This window comes from Crinia signifera, chromosome 4, assembly GCF_055691185.1.
Source record: "Crinia signifera chromosome 4, ASM5569118v1, whole genome shotgun sequence".
NCBI classification, from domain to species: Eukaryota; Metazoa; Chordata; class Amphibia; order Anura; family Myobatrachidae; genus Crinia; species Crinia signifera.
In genome coordinates this window covers 149,763,639-149,789,816 of record NC_139220.1, presented here as the reverse complement: position 1 = coordinate 149,789,816, position 26,178 = coordinate 149,763,639, and the positions used below count along the sequence as shown (strand labels likewise).

Genomic DNA, 26,178 nt, shown 5'->3' with positions numbered 1-26,178 from the left:
CATCTTGGATGTATTCTCGCCACCTCAAACTCAATATTTCCAAAAGGGAATTACTTATATTCCCACTAGCCAAGAACAGTTACCATCCTGATATCTCCATAACTGTTGACAACTCGACAATCTACCCTACCCCACAAGCTTGTTGCCAAGCTTGTTGCCCGCTGATCTGCTCTGCCAAGTCCCTCCATTGGTTGCCTGTATTTTACTTTATTCAATATAAAACACTATATCAGCATATATCTCTTTACCTATCACAAAATATCTCCCATCTCGACCACTCCGCTCTGCACACGATCTGCGTCTCTACTCTGCATGGATCACTGGCTCCCATTCACTATTACAGGACTTTTATCAGGCTGCTCCCACCCTATGGAATGCCCTTCCATGCATTAAGACTCTCCACTAGCCTCCAAACTTTCAAGTGTTCCCTGAAAACTCACCTCTTTAAGCAAGCCTATAATATTTAATTTCCACAGACATAACCCACTGAGGAACTTATGTATTATATAGCTTTTCTTCTGGACTTGCAACTTTGTGTGACTGCTATGCTATTACTGGTGCCTGTACTTGTGTTTCCCTCCTACAGATGTAGCGGGATTCATCTTTGCAGGGGATGGCGATGGCGTCGCCATCGCCATCCCCTGCCCCGCCGCCATCTGTATGCTGGAAGGGGACGCGCACACACGAGGTGCGCGCGCGTCCCCTTCCGACGGTCGCCCAGTGCCCACACCGGGCGACTGCACCCCCCCCCCCCACAGTGGCCAGAGGTCCCCCCCAGCCCCCTCGAGCGGGAGGCGGACAGTATTGCTTCCGACTCGCTGCCCCGCCGCCCGGATACTGAGACGTGTGCGCGTCTCAGTCAGATAGAGGCGCCGTGCAACAATGAGGATCGCCAGCAACAATGAGGCCCGATACATCTGTATATCCCTATAGATCAGTGATTTTCAACCTTTTCCAACTCGCGGCACACCGTTAAGACTTTAAAATTACCAAGGCACACCATCAGGACCCCACAGGGGAAAAACACACACAGTGGCCCCACAGTAATTATACAAACACAGTGGCCCCCACAGTAGTACAAATACAGTATTGATGTCACATACCCAGCAGAAAGAGAAGAGATAAGAAAGTAAGGATACAGATATACACACATAGCCCATTTGTTCATTAATTCTAATATTGCAGGAAGCTGGCCCTCCATAAAAATGTTTTTTTACAAACAGAGGCCCGCTTATCCCGCATATTCCTCCTGCCACACATACCTGGTGCACACAGTGTGGACAAGGAGCAGTAGTGGGTGTAGGAGAGGAAGTGGACCCGGAGGAGCAGCGGTGGTGCACAGGCGGGCGGGCAGAGCAGGCAGGCACTCCAAGCGGAAAGGCGAGGTGGCAAGGTGGCGTGCATAACCTTTGAGTAATCACAGGTCACACGCCATCCTACGGAAGCAACCAGGGGCTGGGCAACGGGCGGCAACAGCTGAAACTAATAGCAGCGAGAGCTGCACACGGAAGCGGCCAGCTACATTAAAACAGCCACGGCACACCAGGTAAGCGGCTGCGGCACACTAGTGTGCCGCGGCATACCGGTTGAAAATCGCTGCTATACATTGTAAGCTTGCAGCAGGGCCCTCTTACCTCCAAGTTTACCTCCAAGAAACTGCTGCGCTATATAAGAAACTGTAAATAAATAATATTAGGCATACACACTTGAAGATATTCTCATCAATATTGTCCAGAATCCCCTTTCCGAATGATATTGGTGCCAATATCTTCTAGTGTGTATGGGCCTTTATCCCCAGACATACTAGACAATTTGCTTAATGAGTCAGTGAGGTTACCCCGAAGTTCCCGATATTGAGCATAAACATTAATCAATTTTTTTAGAAGATATTGCATAGAATCAGTTTTTATTGGCCAGGTATACTTTCGTATAGAAGAGCCAAAATGAGAGATATCTTTAAAGGCCAATGCACAGTAGAAGATATTGGCATCAATATGGTTCAGAAGCCCCTTTCTTGTAGTATGTATGCCTAATATCTTATGATGAATGGTGCGCCCCCACGCACCATTAATGATATTGATGTCGGCCAAACATTCAGCTCAATATGGACAATATCGCTCATGTCGCTGCTGCCTGGACCTTTCCTGACTCCTGTTAACTCACCTCCCCAGCTCCTGTCACTTCATCTGTAGCAGCTTCTGTGGCCAGGATGTCAGGCAGGGGACCCGGCGGATGAAAGACACCTCCGCCTGGTTCTGTGTTGAAATCAGTGGTGGGAGGGAGCAGAGCTGCATGGTCCAGAGGGGGCGGGGATTCAATGTCCGGAGGGGACGGAGCTATAGGGTTACAATGGGTGGAGCTAAACTGGACAAAGGGGGCTGAGCTACACAGGTCAAAAGAGCGGAGCTACATAGGACAGAGGACTGCCAGAATGAGGTAAATTATGTATGAGAGAGACTAAAATACTGTGGAGAACTGTTACCTGGCATGGGCATTACGTGTAAGCAGCGTTACTACTGTTGGCAACTGGCATGGGCGTTACCTTTATGCAGCACTACTACTGTCTGCTACTGGCATGGGCGTTACATGTACGCAGCACTAATACATTCGGCAACTGGCGTGGGCATTACATGTAAAAAGAGCTACTACTGTCAGCTACTGGTGTGGGCATACATGTAAGCAGCGCTACTACCGCAGGTCTCCACTGAGCCTGCTGCCGCAGCAGTTGTGCTCTTCCCATCCGCTGCTGAAGTTGTTCTCTCCCCGGTGCTGCTACAGGTGTCCTCGGCCACCGCTGAAGTTCTCTCTCTCCCCGGCGCTGCTGTAGTTTCAGCACTAATTACACATAATGCCCAAACCAGTTGCCGACAGTAGTAGTGCTGCTTACATATATACCCACACCAGTAGCTGACAGTGGTAGCTCTTCTTACATGTAATGCCCACGCCAGTTGCTGACAGTAGTAGTGCTGGGTACAGGTAACGCCCATGCCAGTTGCCAACAGAAGTATTGTTGAATACACGTATTGCCTTCGCCAGTTGCAGTGCCAGATTAAGCCTTCGGGGGGCCCGGGGTACTTTTGCCAGGGGGGCCCCCTTGCACTTGTCATTACTGGCCGCACACTGCATGGGAGAATATTACTGTCAAAACACAGAGTAAAGGCAGTATAAACTTGGTCAATGGGTAACTGCATATATATATATCGATACACACACACACACATAAATACATACCATATGAAAAGCCTGTGTTTGTCCCTCTGCATCTTACTCTGTAGGAGACCTCACAGTCCTAGTGCTGCCTTTGATTAAAAACCCTCCCATGACTTAGCTGCTGCTGCTGTTCTCCATGGGCATGTAATGAGCTCCACCAATTAGAGCTCTCAGCCTCTGCCCTCTGGTTTAAAGTGTCATGGGACTTAGTCAACTCCCAATAATGCACTGCACACTTGTGCAATCAGTGTGCCTTGGCTCCCGATGCTCTGCACCATTACTCATTGTCACATTGGCTGATAGGTGAAGCTGCAGCACTACCCCACTCCCATGCACAAAACCTTTAGCTAAAAAAAAAAACAGCCACAGGGGGCCCCTAGCTAGTGGGGTGCCCAGGGGCACTGACCCCTTGTGCCTCCATTATAATCCGGCCCTGGCCAGTTGCCAACAGTAGTAATGCTGCTTACACATAATGCCCATGCCAGTTAACAGTTGCCCACAGTATTTTAGTCTCTCTCATACATAATTTACCTCATTCTGGCAGGCTTGTGTAGCTCCGTTTCTTCGACCCGTGTAGCTCAGCTCCCTTTGTCCGTGCGCTGGTGAGCAGGAGGAAGCCGATGCTGGTAAAAGAGACCTGTCTCCTCTCCATAGCCTCTCCTCTTACCCCATCACCTCATCCCTTTTTGCACCATCACCTTACCCCCTCTTGCTCCCCATCAACTCACCCCTATCACCTCCCCCTTATCCGCTGTAACCTACCTCCTCTTGTCTGCCATCATCTCGCCCAACATCACCTCACCCCCTCTCGCTCGCAGTCACCTCACACCTCGTCACCACACTTCCCTTGTCACCACACCCGCTTTCACCCCCTGTCCCCACACCCGCTTTCACCCCGTCATCGCAGCCGCTTTCACCCCTGTCATCTCACCCGCCATCATCCTCACACCTTCGAATTAGCCAATATCTTTCATCTTTCATAAAAGGGAAATTGTTCACCTTAATCGTTGGTCCTTCATATCTTCTAGTGCAGGGGTAGCCAACTCCAGTCCTCGAGAGCTAACAATGTTGTCTCCTCAAAGTAATTACCTCCACCTGTAGATCATTTAAAATGTGTTAGTAATCAGTGCACCTGTGTACCTGCAAGGTGAGCTGGAAAACATGAAATTTTGGTAGCTCTCAAGGACTGGAGTTGGCTACCCCTGTTCTAGAGTGCATAGGCCTTAAATTATATAGTGTGTATGGGGGCTTAAGAATGCTTTAAAAAAAATAGATGTGCTAATAGTTTAAATTTGGTGTGACCACCCTTTTTCTTTTTCAAAACATTAATTCTTCTTCAAGAAATAACCACAGATCATCAGTGGAAGTAGGCTTAGATAGATAGAATAGATAGAATTCCTTTATTCGTTTCACAATGGAGAAATTTCAATCAATGGAGAAATTTCAATCGTTACAGCAAGGTTCAAGTACAGATAAGAGTAATAGCATAATAACAAGAACACACATAATAAGATAAGATCCAAACAATATAACTCAAGAATCTAGGAACATGCAGGTCTTCTTCAGACCATGACAGTTGTACATTCTAATTGCAGCCAGAAGGAATGATCCCAATTTCTTTCTTGTTGCTGCTCGAACTTTCTCAATTTCAATTAAATTTCTCCCCTTTATTAATTTTGTTGCTCTTCTTTGGACTTTTTCCAGTTCTATGATGTCTTTTTTTGTAATGTGGGGCCCAGAATTGTACTCCATACTCGAGGTGCGGTCTAACCAATGCTTTATAAAGAGGCATAATTACATTTGAGTCCCTAGTCTCCATACATCATCTTATTCAGGCTAGTACCCTATTTGCCTTTTTAGTTGCTGCGTGACACTGAGCACTACACCCCAGTTTGTTGTCTATTTGAACTCCTAGATCCTTTTCAATTTATGATTTACCCAATGCCACCCCATTTTATTTGATAGAAGCTCACAGAAAAATTATACTTTAAAAAACCCTGATGTGTTTTTACCTCACTGAGCAGGATTCTATGAACCAGATGTAGTAGAACAATGGTGCCACTGAAATCAACATCTTGTTTTGTTCTGACAGTTTTCATTCATCCAAAATATGTCAACCTAGGAGTAGTGACACACTGGTTCCTATAGCAACTACATTAAGATTTACTGTAAAAAGAAAAAGTTCCAAAATCTATGGCCAGATTCTCAAAGACTCCAGGCATAATATTTCAGTAGTTAATATGTTAGCTTAGCCCCTTGATTACTGGAGAAGTAGAAGACCTTCTTGTACTAACTGTGTATAACTAATACCCCTTTTACACCAAGGAATAACCCAGGTTGTACCCAGGTCGGACCCAGGTCAACGTTGGTGTAAAAGGGGTCAACCCAGGTCCAGTAACACTGGTCTCCTACCCAGGTCCTGACCAGGGTTGAACACTGGTTGGACCTGGGTCGTGGGCGGTGTAAATGGTCCCAACCCAGGTTGGGACATCCGGGTAGTGCTGAAAGGATACCAGAAGTGCTGGACGCCTTTCCACAGTGCGCTGCAGTGGCAAAAGATAGCAGCCAGGAAGGATACGGGCAGTGCACACAAAATCATAATTGGATGCAGTATCATTTATATCATTATTTTTTTGTTGGGGGGGGGGGGGGGCTGGGGGGAGCACATGTGAGATTCGGTCTACTGCTGCAGGGGAAGGGGCTGGGGAGAGCACATGGGTGATGCTGAACTTTTATACCGCTATGTGTGCTTGAGCAATGAATAAAACTTTTTGAAAAATATTTTACAAAATAAACAAACCAACATTTTTCATGTGCTTGTCATGTCTTTTAATTTTTATTTTAAATCATTGAGGGAAGGTTGGCTGGCAGTTTATCAGTCCTAAAATGGACAATTTTAATGTCATCTATAGGGAAAAGCAGTGCTGACCCAGGTTCAGTGTAAACAGCGCAGACCTGGGTCCGACCTGGGTCACGGTGCTGTGTAAATGGGGTATGAAGCTGGGTCCAACCCTGGAAACTCCTGTGTTCAAAGACCAGGGTCTGGCCAGGGATTTTGGTGTAAAGGGGTATTAATGTGTGTCAGACTTGCCTTCTTCAGCCATAGCCGGGTATCAGGTATCTCTGGAACCTGTCCATAATCACTACATTTGGGAGTACCCATACAGTATGTTCCTTATTCAGAACAGCAACCCCTAGTGGTAAAACAATTAATGGCATGTCATTTTCTAGGCTGTTTCCAAAAAGAGAAATAAAATGCTGTATCACTAGCACACTATAAAGGTTACTTTAATCTCAATTGTAATTGGAAAATAAGAAGAGACATGTTTGCATTGCATAAATGACCTATCAATCATTTGCTATCCCTCCCTATCTGAGGTGGTGATGCATGCAAATGCTTCCATGATCTTCCCAGTAACAATGTGCTCATCATTCTCCGCCCACTTAGCTCTCCAGAAAATAATGCATCACTCTGGGTGTTTCCAATCCTGATGTCCCCCCACCCCCCAAATGAAACAAAGTCGATAATGTAACATTTAAGAAATATGGCTGTCTGCGTTTCTTTTCTAAGCCAAATATTTTGGTAAACACTGCGAAGCCGCTGCAGAATCCGCAGCTGCAATCCGCAAGCATTGCTGCACAGCCACACAGACAGTGCACCCTGAGCCCGGAGGAAGCGGGCACACTCCACGTCTTGCAGGTCTCATTGTCCGGCTTGGGATGGGCAAGGTGTTTATGAGATGACTGTGGGAGCTGCAATAGCAGCAGCAGGTAGGCAAGAAGCCGCCTGACGTGCCCTCAGTGAGACAGCGGTAGGCTGCTGCTGCTGCTGTTGCTGGGAGAGACTGTGCCGCTGCGACAGGGGAGGATGAAGCCAGCAGCTGAAGGAGCCGCACAGCGCATGCGCCGCCTGAGCCACTGACTATATTCTCAGGCAAGGTACCTAAGAAGAAAAAAAATCAGCATTTTGTATAAAGAAGAAGCCTCAACGGAAACAAATACTCTTGTCAGGATATTTAGCAACAACAGGTAGGACAATTCGCTCTCACTCTCCTAGCTTGATGCTTTGATGGGTTCATATGCATGTGTAGGATTCTGTGTAAGCAGATGGCCATTAGGTGATCGGTATTTTCCATAATTCTACCCAGTGTTTCTGCTAATAAACTGCATAATAAGATCACACAAGCAGTAAGGCTACATCACACTGTGTACTACACGTCTGAGCATGGAGTGTTGCAGGCAGACTCAGGGGATGGGAGCTGCATTCCTCTGATAGTGATAAAGCCCTAACAAAGGGACATTTTCTATGGCCATACAGAACGTTCCCCCATGAGCAAGGCACGGGTAAGGGGCAATGTACTCTCTCCTGCATGTAACATGCATGCTGAGAATACATACATGCATAGGTAAGCTCTTTGTGTGTGTATATATCTGTGTGTGTGTGTGTGTGTGTGTATATACACACACACACACACACACACACACACACATCTACACACACTCATGTATACACACACACACACATATACTCACACACAGTATGTATGTGTAAGTGTGGAATAAAAGATTACATGTTTTCCTTGCTGTGTTCTAATATACAGAGACATGAATAGACAAAAGAATGCCCCATGCAGACTTAAAACCCAGGTTCTCCTTATCCTCTGAGATCAGAGAGTAGCATAGTAACAGTTGCAATGATTCGTATTAATAATGGAGCCCATCTCTTAGTACAGTTAGCTGTGCTCCCCAGCTCAGATGCACTCTCATTTGTTCTCCCACGGAAGCATCATCCTATAATGGCAACTAGAGAGGGTTTAATCCCCAATAATGTGTACACATTTATCCAGGATAAAGGGAAATCCTACTGTTAGGGACTTGTAAAATGTAGGGTGTATTAGTGTCTTAAGCAATACAATACACTAAATACTGGAGTGATTGCCAGAGATTTCCCAGTCTGTTTATCTGAAGGAAGCTGGAAGGAATAATCATTTCTGTATAATGCCCATGTATGCAGTGAGGTGGCTTTATAGACCATGTCAATTCTGTGTCATATATATGGGTGTGATCTTTATTTTGTGCACAATGGTGGCTCTAAGGATTCCTCAGTTTTGTTATTTGCTATGTATAATGCACTCTATCTATCTATCTATCTATCTATCTATCTATCTATCTATCTATCTATCTATCTATCTATCTATCTATTTATCTATCTATCTGTCTACATTTGTGAACATGTATGTATGGATTAATGTAATAAAATATCCGAATGTTCCTTGTAGTAAAGCCAAATTAATACAAAGTTTAATAACAAATGATAGTACTCGATTGTGACTCCTTTTCTGTGCTCCATAAATTAACATTCTTATGTTAGCACTTTCTCTCATCATCACTTGCTAGCTTGAAAACTGATAGCTTTTTTTTTCAGATCTCTTGACAGCATGACACATCAGAAGGAAGGAAGCGCAGAATGTGTGCCCAGACGCAAGATCACTTGTTTTTGTGGATTACATTTGCAGTAAAATGTATGGATCTATCCTGTGCTTGCCCTTGTATATAGACCATGAGACTTGACTGAAGCAATAAAATATATCCTCCATCTATGGCGAACGATAGCCATGCAGCTGACAACATTCTGCAAAATGTGTCTCCTTTAACAGCATTTTTGAAGCTAACATCATTGGGCTTTATTATAGGAGTCAGTGTGGTGGGTAACCTTCTTATCTCAATCTTGCTTGTCAAAGATAAAACCTTGCACAGAGCTCCTTACTACTTCCTGTTGGATTTGTGCTGCTCAGATATCCTGAGATCTGCTATTTGTTTTCCATTTGTATTCACCTCAGTGAAGAATGGCTCAACGTGGACTTATGGGGCTCTTACTTGCAAAGTGATTGCCTTCCTTGGGGTGTTGTCCTGTTTTCACACGGCATTCATGTTATTCTGCATAAGTGTTACCAGATACTTAGCTATAGCCCACCATCGGTTTTATACAAAAAGGTTGACATTTTGGACTTGCTTGGCAGTCATTTGCATGGTATGGACCTTATCTGTAGCTATGGCCTTTCCGCCAGTTTTAGATGTTGGCACCTACTCCTTTATTCGAGAGGAAGACCAATGCACATTTCAGCATCGATCCTTCAGGGCCAACGACTCCTTGGGATTTATGTTACTTCTTGCTCTCATCCTTCTAGCTACACAGCTTGTCTACCTCAAGCTGATATTTTTTGTTCATGACCGAAGGAAAATGAAGCCAGTCCAGTTTGTAGCAGCAGTAAGTCAGAATTGGACTTTTCATGGTCCAGGAGCCAGCGGTCAAGCAGCAGCTAATTGGCTTGCGGGCTTTGGAAGGGGTCCCACACCACCCACCTTACTTGGAATAAGGCAAAATGCAAATACCACAGGCAGGAGGAGGCTACTGGTTCTAGATGAATTTAAAATGGAAAAAAGAATCAGTAGAATGTTCTATATTATGACATTCCTTTTCCTGACCTTGTGGGGGCCCTACTTGGTAGCTTGTTACTGGAGAGTTTTTGCCAGAGGTCCCGTGGTACCAGGAGGATTTCTAACAGCAGCTGTCTGGATGAGTTTCGCCCAAGCTGGAATCAATCCTTTTGTCTGCATTTTCTCAAACAGGGAGCTGAGGCGCTGTTTCAGCACAACCCTTCTTTACTGCAGAAAATCCAGGTTACCAAGGGAACCTTACTGTGTTATATGAGGGAGCATCTGCAAAATCTTTAGCCTTGTGAAACACTATCCTTCTCTGCTAAGCAATTGTGGCCTGTAGCCATGTCTTGAGAAGAAGATCAAGAATGGAGCGTTAGTAGCATTGTGCACACTTTGCATAGCGCACCTGTAATCCTATTTTAACCTAAAGTGTTCCTGCTGGCCACCAGGGAAGGTTTGTTATTGGAAATAAAGGACTGAACCACAGTTTTTATTGTTTTTCTGTGGTTGAAAGTTAGGGCTTGGAAATGACAGGTGCTAGGAACCACTGCTGTGAATGCTGTGTATATCACCACATATAAACAAGAACATCCAGAAAGGTTAGCATTGGACATCTTAATAAATTGAATTGAGGTAAAATGTGTTAATAAACATGCTTTTAAGAGTTTAAAGACTCTTTGAATATTTCATACAGTTTGGGGTTTGCAGAGATTGACAAGTGGGAATGAAGTATTGTAACTGATAACGGATGTGCCATGCATTACTGGATTACCTTACTGAGAGATTTTGTTACCCTGTAGTCAGTCTTGGGGAGCATTCCAAAGCAGTATTTTTGGTTAAAATTATATTCTACTTTTTCAAATATTCTTTCTATAAAAAAAGGAGGTTTTCTTTAACAGTGAAACATGCATTTAAATGTATTTTGTGTTTCTTTTTCCTTTTATTTGGCAAATATTGATTTAAGTCTTGTTTAAAATAAAACCTAGATATCAAACTGTTTGGCAACGTAATATTCAATTTGCGGTATTAAAACATCTACATATGGAGCACTCATAATAATACAGAATAAATACATGTTGCCTTAATGGGTTATCTAGTATCTTCCATTTTGTTTAACCTTGAATTGAACAAATTCAATCAGTAACTGGTCAGTCAGTTGGGAGTGCATGAAAGAATGTTTCAATCACCTCTTTCTTTGAACTCCTATTGTTCCTAAAATCAGTATGCACATTGCCTGGGTATGATCAGCTTCCCAGATGTGCTGCATATTTTGATCCAGAAGAACCACAGGCAGTGGAGTATGTTTATATTTAAGCTGTCTTGGAGAGACTAAAGCCTTAGTATTATATTTTGCACAGTTTGTGAAGCATTTATTATACTGAAGGCTCGGTCTTGTTTATACTTTCTGCACATTTTGGTGTATTGGTTGTTTCAATTATTTTATTTTCATTCTTGTACAAAACATATACTTTTTAGTATTTTAGAATAACATTATAGTCTGTGAGTCTTTCATTCTTTAAGATACAGATGTGTGTGAAATTTAAATATAAAGTTGCATTTGCCAAACTTTTCCTGTGTAGCTTGTTAATTTTTTCTGGAATAAAATTTTACATTTTTCCAGTTCGGCAACTAACCTTATTTTTTTTTCCTGCTTTGTTTAGTGGTCTGGAATGTAATAGTGAGAGTGTGAATATGGATTTCTCTTTTTAGTAATTATTGTGTTTGCAAACTGTAAATGCATGATTAATGGACAATGGATACAGTTTTTATATTTTCAATTTAGAGTGCATTGCTTTATTTATATATGACCAATAATCCTTCTGGGATGATGGCAATTTATTTTAATACTATGTAATGCAAGCTGTGTTTTTTTTTTTTTTTTTTTATAGCAGGAAGTGGATTTAAAATGAACATATTGTACAGACAATCACAACTTATTGCACTGATTTCTTAAAAGGTCAATAGGACTCCCCTACTGCCGTTAATATTCATTTTTGCAATTTTATAATCGCTGCTACAGTACATTATAAAAAATATGGAGACAATGCTGATTCATTACAAATTATTGTCTCTCTCTCTCTCTCTCTCTCTCTCTCTCTCTCTGTGTACAGTATGTACAATTGATTCTGCCTTGCTGTCAGTTTGACAGGGTATCAATCTCAAATCCAATGACTTTTAATTATTTAAATGACATGTTAGTTTTTTAGCCATTCTGCAAAGGTATACTACTCTTGACTGATACCTAACACATAGATGGTTTCTTTTTTTATTTATGTTTACATTTTTTTTATACATATAAATGAATGTACAATAATTTCACTATTGCCTTAAAGCTGTTATGTAACATCCTGATGGATGAATGGAAGTTGTAGCAATGGTAAAATCATTATAGGGGTAGATGTATGAAGCAGTGATAAGGGAGGAGAAGTGATAAAGTGCCTGGTACTTTATCACCAGCCAGTCAGATCCTAACTGGCTCTTTTTAAACCCAGCCTGTAACTTAATAGTCAGTAGCTGATTGGCCGGTGATAAAATACAAGCACGTTATCAATTCTCCTCCCTTATCACTGCTTCATACATCTACCCAATAGTATAGCCTGCAATCTGATTAACATACTCAAACATGCCTACAACAAGCAACTGTACCAGTAGCTATACTGCAAGATGTTTTTCTCAGTGCAAGTTGTAGCAGCAACAATCAAAAGGTTATGTAATTTTCAACAGGCATTGTATTGTATCACATTAAAAACATATATGGGGAAATGTACTAAAATATATATTCTACTTCACATGTGATGTTGCTATGGGCAACCAATCAGATCCTGTCAACTATCTTCTAGAGGGTGCTAAATAAATAAGAAGTAGATTGGAATTGGAAAATGAGAGATTTCAGTTAATTTTTTCATGCAAATGATTGCCGGTTTAAAAAAAAAAGGAACTCTCACAAAATCTCCCTCTTTTTGACTCTCACAGCCTATTACATTCCCTCAATGAATTTTATAAAAATATTACAGCAGATAATGCCACCGCATGGGATTCCTGGGGACGGTGCCCTTTTTTGTAAGACTATAAAACCTGGAACAAGAGCACCAGAGAATTGGTGACCGTCAGCATCAGAAATTACATTATTCTGGAGTAGATTATACCCAATTTTCCTTAAATAAGTTTAAAAGTTGTCATTGACTGAATTGAAACCATTACTAAGGTCAAACACCATCTCTTATTATCTATAAAAAGCCTTTAATAATGACTATGTTATTAAACAGTTATTTTTGACTGTGCTCACAGCAGCTGGAATTTGAAAATATTATTTAAGCCGTCCTTCCCAACTTCAAGGAGTTTACTCCCAATGTATTTGACTGGGATGATTTCCAACACTTGCACTGACATCATTGGTTTGTTCTTCCATAAAAAAATAATCCAGAGAAGGTCTTAAACTTAAGCTAAAAAAATACAGAATACTAAAATATTAAACTAAAAATTATAAAAAAAAAAGACTCCATATACCAGTAAAGATGACTAAGGTTGGGTACACACCTACAGATTTATCTGTCCGAGCTATCTGGTGGGAACAAAAATCTGTATGGTAGCATATTAGAAGTGAAAATTTGCTCCCAAATGCTGAAAAAGACAATGGTCATTCATACACAATGATTAAATACATTGAATTTAACATATTTATCCAAACAATCATTTTTATCTATCTTCCAATATTTGGCAGCAAAAGGTTGACTGTCATTTGCGCCAAAATATTAGCAGATTTTTGTTCCCAGCAGACAGATTGGATAGATAAATCTGTAGGTGTGTACCCTGCTTAAGAAGTGCCTATTTAATATTGCAGGCATCAAATAAAAGGCCTATTAAATGGTTGGCGGAATTATGGATTGTGCCAGTGTTTAAGAATGACAGGGACATTAAAACAATGTAGTGGCGGTTATGTAGGCCATTATGTATTATTATTGTCTTTTTGTTTACACAGCGCCAACATATTTTCAAGTCTTAAAAAATAGTGAGACAGAACAAATATGCTATGATTGGCAGGTCAGAGGCCTGGGTTTGCTACCATTTACTTCATCTTTCCTACCCCCCAGGGCAAGAGCACAATTTCCTAAGCTGACTTCCGCACCTGCATTCAGTTTATACTTAATATGTATGTCTAGTAATGTTTGTTCATAGCAGCAGTATGTCTAGTTTATTGGGGGGATTCCATGCACATGTTATCACCCTGCTTGCTTATGCACCCTCATGATGCATACCTAACAACATGACCCTCTCCAGGAGGGACACATTGCTCTGCTTCAGGTCGTATCCCTTAATGTGTGATTGCCATCACCTGTGGTGAAGCACCTTTCTTATCACTTAAGCTGTGTGAAACAGGTGATGGCAATCATACATTAAGAAAGAAGTCCAGGAACAGAGCACGGTGTCCCTCCGGGAGAGGGTCATGTTGGGAGGTATGTGATGAACAATAAAAAGCAGTTCACATTGTTGTACTTAAAGAAACACAAATACTCATTTTGGTGTTCCCAGGCCACACAATTATTTTATTTTCCTATTTTTACAGACCAAATGGTTTTGTTTCCTGCAAAAGTGTTAAGGTCTTACATGAAACAGAGCGTAGTGGTTAATTTCCAGCAACCTGATGGGTTCCTTTCTTGTTCACTGCCAACCCCCCTATGCTGTTTATGCCTTGAAGAAAGCAAATACTCAACAACAGGAAACATTGTAGAGCATGTAAGATTAATAAGGAACAGAGTTCGGTAAAAGGGGAAAGGAGGCAGCTATAATGGGGGAGGGGGGACAATTAGTAGCCTCTATGCTTTCAAAGTTCTATCTTTTCTAATTTTACCATTTTGTTTTGAAAAATAAAAATAACCACAGTCAATAATAAACAAATGCATCTGTTAAGATAGATGTACCATGATAAAATAATTATATTGTGCAGAAAAAAAAAAATTATTATTATTATTACATTTCACATCTATCCATTATCCGTAGCAACATCATCTGCAGGCCAACAGGTACAGAGGAATATCAGTGGTTCCTGGCCCTGTCCTGCAGGCCATCAATGCATGGTCAGTATTTCTCCCTGCAATGGGACAGGTGGATATATCAAGTTGACAGGTTCAGTTATGAATCACCCTGTGTGAGAGAATCCCAAAATTATTTCTAAATTGTACTTTGCTTGAACTGAAAGGTGGATGACCCTGCAGGCTCATGATAGGCAGGTATCCCTTCATTAATTACAGTGCTTGCAGCATCATTTATATTTTTTGCAGCGTACAATGGTGTTTTCGTTTTTTCCTCATGGTCAGTGCATCTGTTTTACTTTAACACAAGCACAGCCAATCCCAGAGACATGTGTTGCCAAAAAATATTATATCCAGCACTGCACACTAATTTTGACTTAATCAGTGTGACACAGTTGGTTGACCTACATACATTATACATCACTGTTATGCTATGTGCCATATTTAACAGGTGTCTGATTGAATGATATGTTGTCTGATTAAGTGGGACAAAAAAACACAACTCCCAGAATTCCAAGGTCTAAAAACTTGTATGGAAATAACGTAAACTAGTATGCCATGCATGTTACTCAAAGCTGCCTCACCTCTCCTGCTTTTCTGTGGCACATTTCTATATGTGTATCTAAATTAAATACTAGCGCAATATCTATCTTTCCCACTGCTCCACCTCTGCAACACCACTAAATACCTAACCTGGCTCCTAATCTATACCAGCCCTCAACAGTTCCCCACCACTACATATCTGGCCTTCTCTTGAGATACATTACTCCTCAATCCTCTGACTTCTTCAGACCCATGTCTCTCCTATCCCATGGTATCCACCTCATACTTACTTCCATATTCAAGATTTTTCCCAAACCCTACTCCATCTGACATTGTCTTCCCCAACTTACACTACTCCAAGTTTCACCAATGCTTACATTCACTTCAAAGACACATCTCTTAACACTCATCGTATCTGCACTTGTTCTACCAATTCCTAGGGTCTCCACCTGCCTTCTCCCTCTGTAAGTACTTAAAAGCAGGGCCCTATGTAGCCAATGGTCTAAACTAAAAAAGTATATTAATTACTAGTTTTGGCGCATTTTTGTGATATCGGCAGTAGATTTAAAGTAGTAATCAGTTTTAAGGCAAAACCAACTTGTTTGTACTGTGAAACTAATTTCTGCTTTAAGTTTAGCTGCTTTCTCAACAGGGACCAGCAATACTGTAGAGCTGTGTACACACGGGGGCGATAGGGGCTGAAATAGCTGGAAATATGGTCGCAGGCGACCATATTGCCAGTGACAGAAGTGTGCCCCGGCGATAAATCGCCGGATGCGCGCTCCCGTTTTCAGCTCCGTTCTAACCGCTCCTGCGACCAGCTGATTTCCTCTGCGGCACCGCCAGCAGAGGTTCCCTTTCATCAGCGACCATCTCTGGTCGCTGATGAAAAGGAGAAACTGAGCAATATATTGCTCAGCCATATATTGCTAGCAATATATGGCTGAGCAATATATCTCCCCCGTGTGTACGGGGCTTAGGAGAATTTCATTCTGCCTAAGGGAGGGAATTCAATTAGCCACAGTAATTTTCTGCAGGCTGATTGATCCCATGGGGCTATTCAAATAGCAGACTGCACTTGACAGGGGATTTCTTTTTAGCCTGAGTAGGCTTGATATAGAATCCCTGATAACTAGCATATTAATGGGTGCTGCATAGGTCTATCACAAATTCTTTGTATGAGCGACCATTAACACGCTAGCAGTGTTTAAAAAGAGTCTCTGGTGAAAAAGGAACTGGAATTAACAGACAGGGCTAATTGAATTTGGTCCTATGTCTCATTTATGTACCCCCACATCTACCCATTCACTCACTGTCCATTCTTTCTGCTATCTCTAACTGTATGATAATTACATAATATATGAAATGCACAGAATTTGAATTGTATGATTATAATACCTGATGTATACATGTCCTGTCTTGATGTTCAACTGTGGCATGTATATTCATGTCTCTTTGTATTATTGGTTTTATGCTGTTTTTAATTTTTCTCTTTCTGTTCAGAGCTGCAAAACAGGCAGGTTAAAAATAAACTGATGATAATTATGATCATCATTTACTTATAAGGCACCATTAATCTCTGTAGTGCTGGGAAAGTTGGTATACCAAGTCATACAACTTCTACCAAAAAACAGAATAATGTTAAAATGTTCACGACTTTTGTAGCCAGGCCAATTTTCAGCATTTCATCTATGGGATAATTATACTAAGATCTCATTTTAATTGAGAAATATAGATGCAGCCATCCTCATCGGCTTCGTCAGTGATACATTTCTGGCATCCGACGCACTTGGACACGCAGGTGTCTCACACTCTTGCGCATCCATTGACGTGAATGCTGCATGTGAGCGTCTCAGGTGCACGCACACCACATTCACTTGCGGGCGTTGGTGAATGCCACGCCGAGGTCCGGCTAGATAAGAACAACTGCATCTGTAAGTCAGATAGATTCTCTATGTTTTTCCGTAAAGTCATTTGTTATATTTATTATTCTTTAAGTTATTTTGAATTGTGCAGGTACTGTAAAAAAAAATTGTATTTCAAGAAGCTGCCATATAGTGCGGGGGCTAGATGACGGCCCGATAGACAGGATCCCAACGATCAGTATACCAACATCGGAATCCCGACTGTTTAAATGCTGACAGTCAGGATCCCCACTGACAGAGACTATTCTCTCTTATGGGGGTTCACGACTCCCATAAAGAACCTGTGGCGAGCGCAGAATGGCGAGCAAGCAAGGGGCTTCTTTGCAACCGCTCCCCTGTTGGAATACTGGCAGTTAGGATTTCGATGTCGGTATACTGACTTTCGGCCCGTCCAACCACACCCATATAGTGCACAAAGTTTACCATTCAGAGCAAAACCTATCTGTTACTAGAGAATGTCAGGGACATGATGGCTGATAATTTGGAGACAAACACCAATGCACAGAATGGGTGTTACAGAAGATTATGGCTGTAGCATGACTGATGTGAGTGGGTTTTTACAATGCATGAAAAACACGTTTACAGAGCTATAATAAGTAAGAAAAACATGTCCATGACTAATGCATAGTGCTGATTGCCACTCTGCTGTCTATGATTTGCTCACACAATGTATTCATCAGTATACATTATGGGGGTTTCTAGAGGTGGAGATCAGATTCTAGTTAACATTTATCTAGCAACTTCTAGACAATAATAGCTAGAATCCTATTGGTTGCAATGGGCAACATGTCCACTTTAAAAAACCCAAACTTTCACCACTAAGAACCCACACTTAAGTAAACATAACCCTATAGTGGATATTCAATGCTGGCTGATATTTCCAGTACCTGAAAATGTCGGCCAGCAACCTATTCAATCCTGGGGGGATTTACCGCTGTAGATTCGGCTCTTTGAAAAGCTGAATCTGCATTCACGGAAATGGATGCTAAATTTGCAAAATAGTCTGTTTCTGCGTTTTCCACCAATCAACGTCTTTTCCTACTTTCGGAATGTGGGGGGGGCGGGGGGGGGGAAGAACATTGAATAGATTGAATGCAAATTCAATCTATTCTACGTGAAAACGGCAAATATTTCCGAGGATGAATTGATCACCTTACAGTATTTACCTAGTCATTTGCAGCAGCTCCCATAGTGGTGTTTTACCCTAACTGCAACAAAGTACAACATTACCAATAGGTAATCTGACATTGCTGAAGTTACATAAAGTCTAATAGGCCGATAACATTTCTCCCAGTCTTCAGTTTTTAGAACAAACACCAGGAAAAAGAACAATCTTGAGCAGGGAAGAATGTGGTTGAATTGGTTGTCTTTAAAAATACAGAGGGTTGACAAGCTTGATACAGTGATCAGGTTGTGTATCAAATAATGAAATCCATAGCAACCAATAAAATACATACTTCTTTAGCAGCGTAATGCAGTTCAGATGAATAGGGGGACGACGAAATTGCATCTGTTGCTATGGATTTCATTTTCTTGAACAGACCTGGAACTGCTATTTCTGGTTTGCAGTGCCAATTACGAAACATCTACTGAAGATCAGATCATTTGAATAATAGATAAGGTGGATGTGACTGCCTGTCAGACAAGTCTGTGTGTGATATTTTAGATGCCATGCTGGTTCTCTGTGGTCAGAAGGTCACATATATTTATACTAATGAATATTTACCTTCTGTTTTAATGCACAGAGATTTTGAAACATAAATATATTTCCATAGTAAAGTAATAGCTATTTTTCTTATATGAATGTGCAGTATATGAAAAAAAAAAATTGTTCTGCAACTAATATTGCATATTTATTGTACAGTTTATAGAAAATTATTTGATAAACATATAAATTCATAAATGATATTCCTCATTCTGAAAATAACGATCAGTCTGAGAGTTGAAAGAAAAAAAATTGTCAAGTGTATCAAGAGATGGGGTAGAGACATTACCCACAGCAACCAATACACTTCTTATTGCTGTTTATGTAGCACAGTGTTTAATATGAGTTAGGGGTAAATTTACTAAAGCTTCTAAAATTAAAACAGAGAATGTTGCTAATAGCAACCAGTCAGATACTGGCACTTATTCTGATCTCTTCAGATCCCCCGCACGTTCGCACAGGGAAACCGATGTTGTATTTCTGCGCATGTGCAGACGCAGGGTGCATGCGGCCACGGCGAACAGGGTGTTTGCCAGGCGCATGCACCCAACACTGCAGGCGAGGGCCATGGGGTGGCAGTGGGCATTCCCATGAAAACACTAGGCATTCCCATGGAGAACACCCTATGATTTTGGTAATGGGGCAGGCAGCTGACATCGCTGGATGCCAGCTGCCCACCCACTTCCTCTCGAGTGTGCACGTAAATCTAAGGTTACCTGAGAGTAACCTTAGATGTGCTTGCACCTTTAACATCATTCGGTGGTCGGCGACCATCAAATAATGTGGGTGTTCCCCATAGCCTGTGAATGGATGTTTATGTTAAACATCCATTCACAGCCCCGTGCGAACGTATGTGGCGTGCAAGGGGGCGGGCGTATCAGCATACAGCAGACGGCGTCTGGGGGGACTCGCGAGGCTGCGAATTCGCAGCTGTGCAAATCAACTAGAATAACCCCCACTGTCTATTGTTTCTCTATTGCATCCTGGAAAATGATAGACAGAATTTGATTGGTTGCTATGGGCAACATCACTTCTTTTCATTTTTAGAAGCTTTAGTAAATATGCCCCTTAGAAGCTGGTTGGTTTCTCTGGCCAATTACTCCACTTTATCACTCTCCAAGGCTGGCTACATCTCCTCTGATGTATTATGGTGTGTCCGCATGGTGCAATTTTCACTATATAGTGAAAAATTGCATATCACATAGTGCAAATCACACCGTGCGAAGCAGCACCGACCCTGATACAATCCCGATGTGCAGCCTCGCAGCATCGGAATCAAATGTAGGAATAGACTGTGTAGCACAGTCTAATTCTGCTATCTGAATGCAGCATGGCCCACGACATCCCTCCCCCCTGCCAGCTGATGCCGGCACCCCGTCTGGTCCCCACGACCACCACATCAGCCCGCGTGGACACACGATTAGAGACACTTTGGGTCTTATTTAAAGGTTGCTTATGACATTTTATGGCATAGTACAGGATAAGAATTTACAGTATGTTCTGCTTATTGACACCAAAACGCAGCCATAGCTAGGTGTCTCAGTGTGAAATTGTGCCTTATTTTACATGAGGGCCTTTGTTATTACTAGGTCCTCCCAAACAAGTATTATTCATTTTTATGACCATTTGGCCACAGGGAGACTCTACCATTTTCAGTCATTGCTGCTAATCTTAATTTACCTGCAGAACCTACCACCACCCCTCCTCCCACCAAATATCCACTTCTCAGCTTCTCGCATATAACTTAGTATATTACATATACTAAATATATATTAAAATAATACTTCTTGCATGCTTCTGACAACACAGACATGCACACTACCCCTTACACACTGACGCTGACAGACTCTCAGATGGACAGACTGACACACAAATGCTGACATATGGACACATGGGCAGACTGATGCTGACACACAGATATACAGATGCTGAGATACAGAGACACTGACCTGCCAGCAGAAAGAGAGGAGATTATGCTGTCTGGGGGAGGGGGGTCTGCACCTTTGATATGATAGGATACAGTGGCGATTTTCACCCATAGGCTGCAAGAGGTGCCTGCATAATGGCCAGAGGCAGCCCCCTCCCAGAAAAGGTATAGGCTGCCACTGATAGGATATGATTTTACATTTAGGACACTGGCTGCAGATATTTCATTATTGGAGTTCAGAGAATAAAAAAATAAAATAAAACTATACAACCACATAATGGTAATACACCCACACAGACAATATAACACACTCCATCTCTACAGGTAATATAAATATACACCCCAACCCCTCAGATAATAAATAAAATACCTACTCCTTCACAAATATAATACTTACCTATGCTTGCATGGAAGTTCTGTGGTGTCAGCCCAGGCAGCTGCAGGCCATGCAGGACGAGAAGCTGATAAGAAAGGGGTCTTGGCCTCATATACAGGGGGTGGGGCTTCTTGAAGGACGGGAAAAGGGACCCTGAGACATATTGTACATTGGTGAATGGTCCCGGGGGAGGGAGCTGCAAAATGCAGAGGTAAGGGGGTAGGCATTGGCTGTGCTGGCTAACTACACCAGACAGGTCAGGCTGTGGCTGTCGGCCAGGCAGCAGCAGGTACAGTATGTGCAGGGTGGCTCCCTCGGCTGTGACAGTCAGCAGTATTGCGTTATTATGCTGCGGATACCTTTAGTGCCGCCCCATAGGCAGCTGCCTGATGGTAGCACCGGCCCTGTTTACCTAAAATAAAGAACCTATGGACAATACACTTAGGGGCTAATTCAGCATAGATCGCTAATGTGAGAACTAGCAGTAGACTGAGGAGTAAGCTGCCACCGACACAGAAAGAGAAATCTTCCATAGCTAAATTGTGAAAGTTTTGCGAATGGATCGCTAATCGCAATCCATAACCAAATCCATACTCAATTCCCGAATGATATAACACACATTTTTTGCCATCTGTGCAAATGTGAGTAACTCTGAAGCTTCCACTTATTTGCGACTGAGACCGGGTGGAAGTGGTCATCGCTGATGTCACAGACCCTGTTTAAAATTGCCTGGGCATGCCTGCGTTTTTCCAACCACTCTGAAAAATGGGCGGGGTATCACCCCTAAACTCCAGTCATTCATACTGCAAGGGGATTGTATTTAGGATCCATAGGCTTTTTCTGTCACTAATTCGCCTCGTGTATGCGCAAAGCCTGCGGTTTGCATGCGCATTCATTCGATAATTAACTGATTTGCAAATTGTCTATTTAGTGATCCGTGCTGAATTGCCCCTTAGTGTGCAGAATATTATATAGACCCCTATTTATGGGCGTAGTATTTAAAGTATCAATCAGAGCAAATAATTCACAGACAAACAACACTGGAAAGAAAAATTAACCTGGATTAACTTTTCGAGCATACACTTCCCAAATAAATCGGGGCAGGCGCTGACGTCATGACATGCCTGCGTTTGCAGGGGTACGCCCGGAATTTCTATGGGTGCTCCAACTGTTTTGTGGCCGCATCCATGAAACGCTAGGTGGCCCCCTAAGTGTGATGCTCTTCAAAGGTGTTCACTTCAGTGGCTGCACATGCGCATATTAGTGCATGCGCAATCCCCAAACATCGGCCAGGGGAGTGAATTTGGCCCACCATGAGTGGGTCTGAATCACCTCCAAGGTCTTAATTGTTATTCTTTTTACTTAACTGCACAATTATTATTTTTTTACTTTGTACAATTGAATTGCATTGTATGTGCAAATATAATAAAAGTTATAGCACCCTTGGTCAACAGTGTCCAATACCCTAAATTAGCTTGTGTAGAGGTTTTCCCATCTCATTTATCCTTACATGTTACTATACTGTTGGTAAGCAATGGCATACTGAATGTGGATATTAGAGCAGATGGTGTTACTTGCCTACTATGCTCTTAAATATGTTTATGCCCCTTCTGGTTTGTAAGCCAGAGTGGGTTACTACAGAGTATAGAATTGTTATGGAGTAGTACCATTGGGCTGGAGATCTTCAGGAGTATATTAGCAGCCTCACACTTGGTAGTCTTTGGGTAGACATCAGAATGATGTGTTTTTGGCAGATGCGACATGTGACAGGACTCTTCATCCCGTCACGCATACACACTTGCGTGATAGGGATGACAGGACAATGTACAATGCTGCATGCAGCACCACCAACCAGAAGACGTCGCATACGTTCCTCAGAAGTTTGCAATTCCGAGAACAGACTATGTTGTTCTGATTTAGCTGGAAGCAATATATCATGCCAAGATCTTTCTAGTGTGAACCTACCGTTAAGTTTGTCAATGTATTACTGCAACTGCATGGTGTTGGTACTCACCTAAAGTTAGAAGTACCTACAAGATTGGTAGTGATTTTCTTAGTTTGGATAAATTAGCAGTTTTTCCATTTTATACAATTTTGAAATGGGTTCAATCACTTCCTGAGTTGCGGTGGAACTAATGGAGATGTTGCCCATAGCAGCCAATTAGATTTTACTTATGATTTATTTAGCACCTTCTAAACGATAGTAGCTGGAATATGATTGATTGCTATGGGCAACATCTTCTATAAACCTTCACAATCATAAATATAGTGTTTATTTTTTTACTCCATGTAGCCCAACCTCTGGTATGAGCAAATGGCAGCATGGTAATTTCCACCCCAAAAATGTAATTTTAAGTTTGGTGGGTGTTCTTGATGGAATTAGTGTTTTTTCTGATGATACACATCAGTGGTATGTAGCACAATATTTCAATATTGCAATCTGTTCCAGAAACAGGAAGTATTCAATTAAAGCATTCGTACATTCATTTAAAAACTAAATTGTACTGAGTGATCTTGGCAATCAGAATGCTAAGCATATAATAACTACGTTACAATGACATTGACATGTTCACAATAAAATGCCAACATTGTGAATGTTGATGTTTACATTATCAACGCTGATATTATAGCCTAAAACTAACACTAGCCATAACCCTAATTGCATAACCCTATCATTGTAGCCTAACCTAATTGCATGTATCAACATTCACACTGCCAATATTTTGACCATGTGTCCATTATGTCAATGTCAAAATTGTGGATGTTGATATGTTATCTTTCAACATTCTGAACATACTTCATCCTCAATGTCAATTTTATGGTGTCATTATTCTAATAGTTGACATACTAAATACTGAAATCCTGAAATCAATCTACTGTTACATCCATTAACATTAGATGAGTACCAACACTTGCATTAAGTATAGGTACTTTTTTTTTTTTTTTGCATTAAAAATGTACTGCATGTAATTATCTAATACTGGGGTTTGTTACACATTTATATACCTATATAGATTATATCCTGATTTATTTAATGCCTGCTAATGTTAATCTTATAACAGTGAAAGTTCCCAGAACAATCATCGGTAGTATGTGACAATTGCTAATTTGGTTTTCCGTAAGTTGTTAACAAAAAGTCTCAGATCTGTCCTCTGCAGGCTGATTACCAAAAGAATATGCTATCAAGGTTGCTGAAATTATTAGCTAATCAGCTTGGCATTAATGATCCACGATAGTCCTTCTCTTATGTTCCCTAAAGACTCCTAATAAAGTTATGTGGTTCAGCCTTGATAAAATAGCTCATAGATGTACCAAATCGGAAGGGAGGAATTCAGTTACCAGCTGATTACCACACCACCCGGGGAAAAAGATATTCAATTAATAAGATTAATGCGCACTTACCCAATGATTTGGGGTAAAATGCAGAATGCATTCCCCATGCATTAAAACCACGATTGTGCCTTTTCCTTTGTGATCTTTCCCCCCAGCTACAGCAATTAATGTGAGGGGTAATTCCCAATAATCTAATCAATTACGGATGAACTCTTCAAACAGGTTTACTAGGTTGTACTATTTGCATGACTTCATGCACATGGTCATAGGATCTATTGTCATCAATAGTATTGACACACCTTCCCTACGCTGGATGAAATATATTAATTACAGACACCTCTTCCTCATGCACATGACTCATAATAACAACAGTCTGGCTAGACATGCACACAGCACTCACACAAAGTAGATCTCTTGAGTGCATTGCGAGGTATCCATCAAAGTTGGTACCTATAAATACTAATTTCACAGACAACCAGCTGCACACTCATCCTTTATCATTGTGCTTATGCATAGGTATGTAAGGGTGTGGCACATGCTCACTTTAATAAATCACTACGTGTGTTCACTTTTCGGCCTTCATGAGACCCTGAATCTGGTCCATAATTTGTGCTGTGTGTTACTTTGTAATAAAGGGAGGTGTCCAGACAAAATAAATTATTTCAGTCAAAGCATTAAGGGGTTATCTAATTAGCCACAAAAACATTAAAAGTGTAAAACTTAATTGTTTGATGAATTTCTCCAATATATTTCTTTTTTGCTTTTGCACATTTAATCTGGTCAACCGAAAAAAATTTAGCCAGAAATATTACAGGTTCAGGGAAAATGTGTCTGTTTTGGGGGACTTTGATTCTCCTGCCCAAGGCTGCTGAAACAAGATCCCTGATAAGCCATGGCTTGAGAAGCTTATCGGGGCTAATTGAATAGTCCCTGGCAACACAATTACATGTGATCATTGATTGGTAATTGAATACTTCCCTAAGGCCAAAGTCTGCTGGGAACTCATTTAAACTTGGGCACTGTGCATAAATTATACAAATTTACACATAAGCGTAATCCCTCTCTTTCTAACTCACAACTCGTCATTGAACTGCTTAGCAGATCTCCATGCAAAAACTATAATTTGGTGACATCATCACATAACAGCAGCAGTTATATACATCTTTAATTCTTTTTTCACATAATAGTATAGTAGTAGTAATGACACCCATCATTTCATTTGTGGACTGCATACTTCCCAACTGTTCTGCTTTCCGTGGGAATGTCACATTTTTTGGGGGACATTCCCGCCTGGGGTTAGCAGTGTCCCGCAGTAGGGGGGACAGTTGTGTATATTCCCACAGGCAGGGAGCCCGGGGGCATTTCCCAGGCAGGTCCCACCGGCGCTGCTTTGAAAGTTGGGAGGTATGAGACTGCACAAAACTACAGCGTGACCATTTTTTTTTTAAACAAACAAGAACAAAAGTTTCAGGTTTTTAAAATTATTTTTCAAATGGCTTATTTCACTGGTCAAGATAGTGTTGTACTGTAGTTTATTCTGGGACATTCCCCTTATTTTCTGACTCCCAAATCTTTTTCCAATTTATTTTTCACTTTCCTTGCCTTTAGAGTCATTCATGACAGTAGGAAGCAACGCTGTGACCCAAATCGTGTCACTCCTGCAGTCTCAGAGCAGTTACTGGAAGCTC

At 41.6% G+C, this 26,178-nt stretch overlaps 1 protein-coding gene and 1 long non-coding RNA gene across 2 annotated transcripts in view; one reads left to right on the top strand and one right to left on the bottom strand.

Moving 5' to 3' along the window:
* Window positions 1-4,219: 4,219 nt before the first annotated feature.
* Window positions 4,220-26,178, bottom strand: part of LOC146072440 (uncharacterized) — a 168,814-nt gene continuing 146,855 nt past the window's right edge. Inside the window, exon 4 of the long non-coding RNA XR_014473128.1 lies at window positions 4,220-4,305. This is a non-coding gene — a long non-coding RNA (uncharacterized LOC146072440). The remainder of the gene's footprint in view (window positions 4,306-26,178) is intronic.
* On the top strand, window positions 6,711-11,461 carry GPR85 (G protein-coupled receptor 85). The gene is made up of 2 exons (XM_083182757.1): window positions 6,711-7,239; window positions 8,636-11,461. The coding sequence occupies exon 2, from the start codon at window positions 8,810-8,812 to the stop codon at window positions 9,920-9,922; it is 1,113 nt and encodes a 370-aa protein (XP_083038883.1). The 5' UTR covers window positions 6,711-7,239; window positions 8,636-8,809; the 3' UTR covers window positions 9,923-11,461.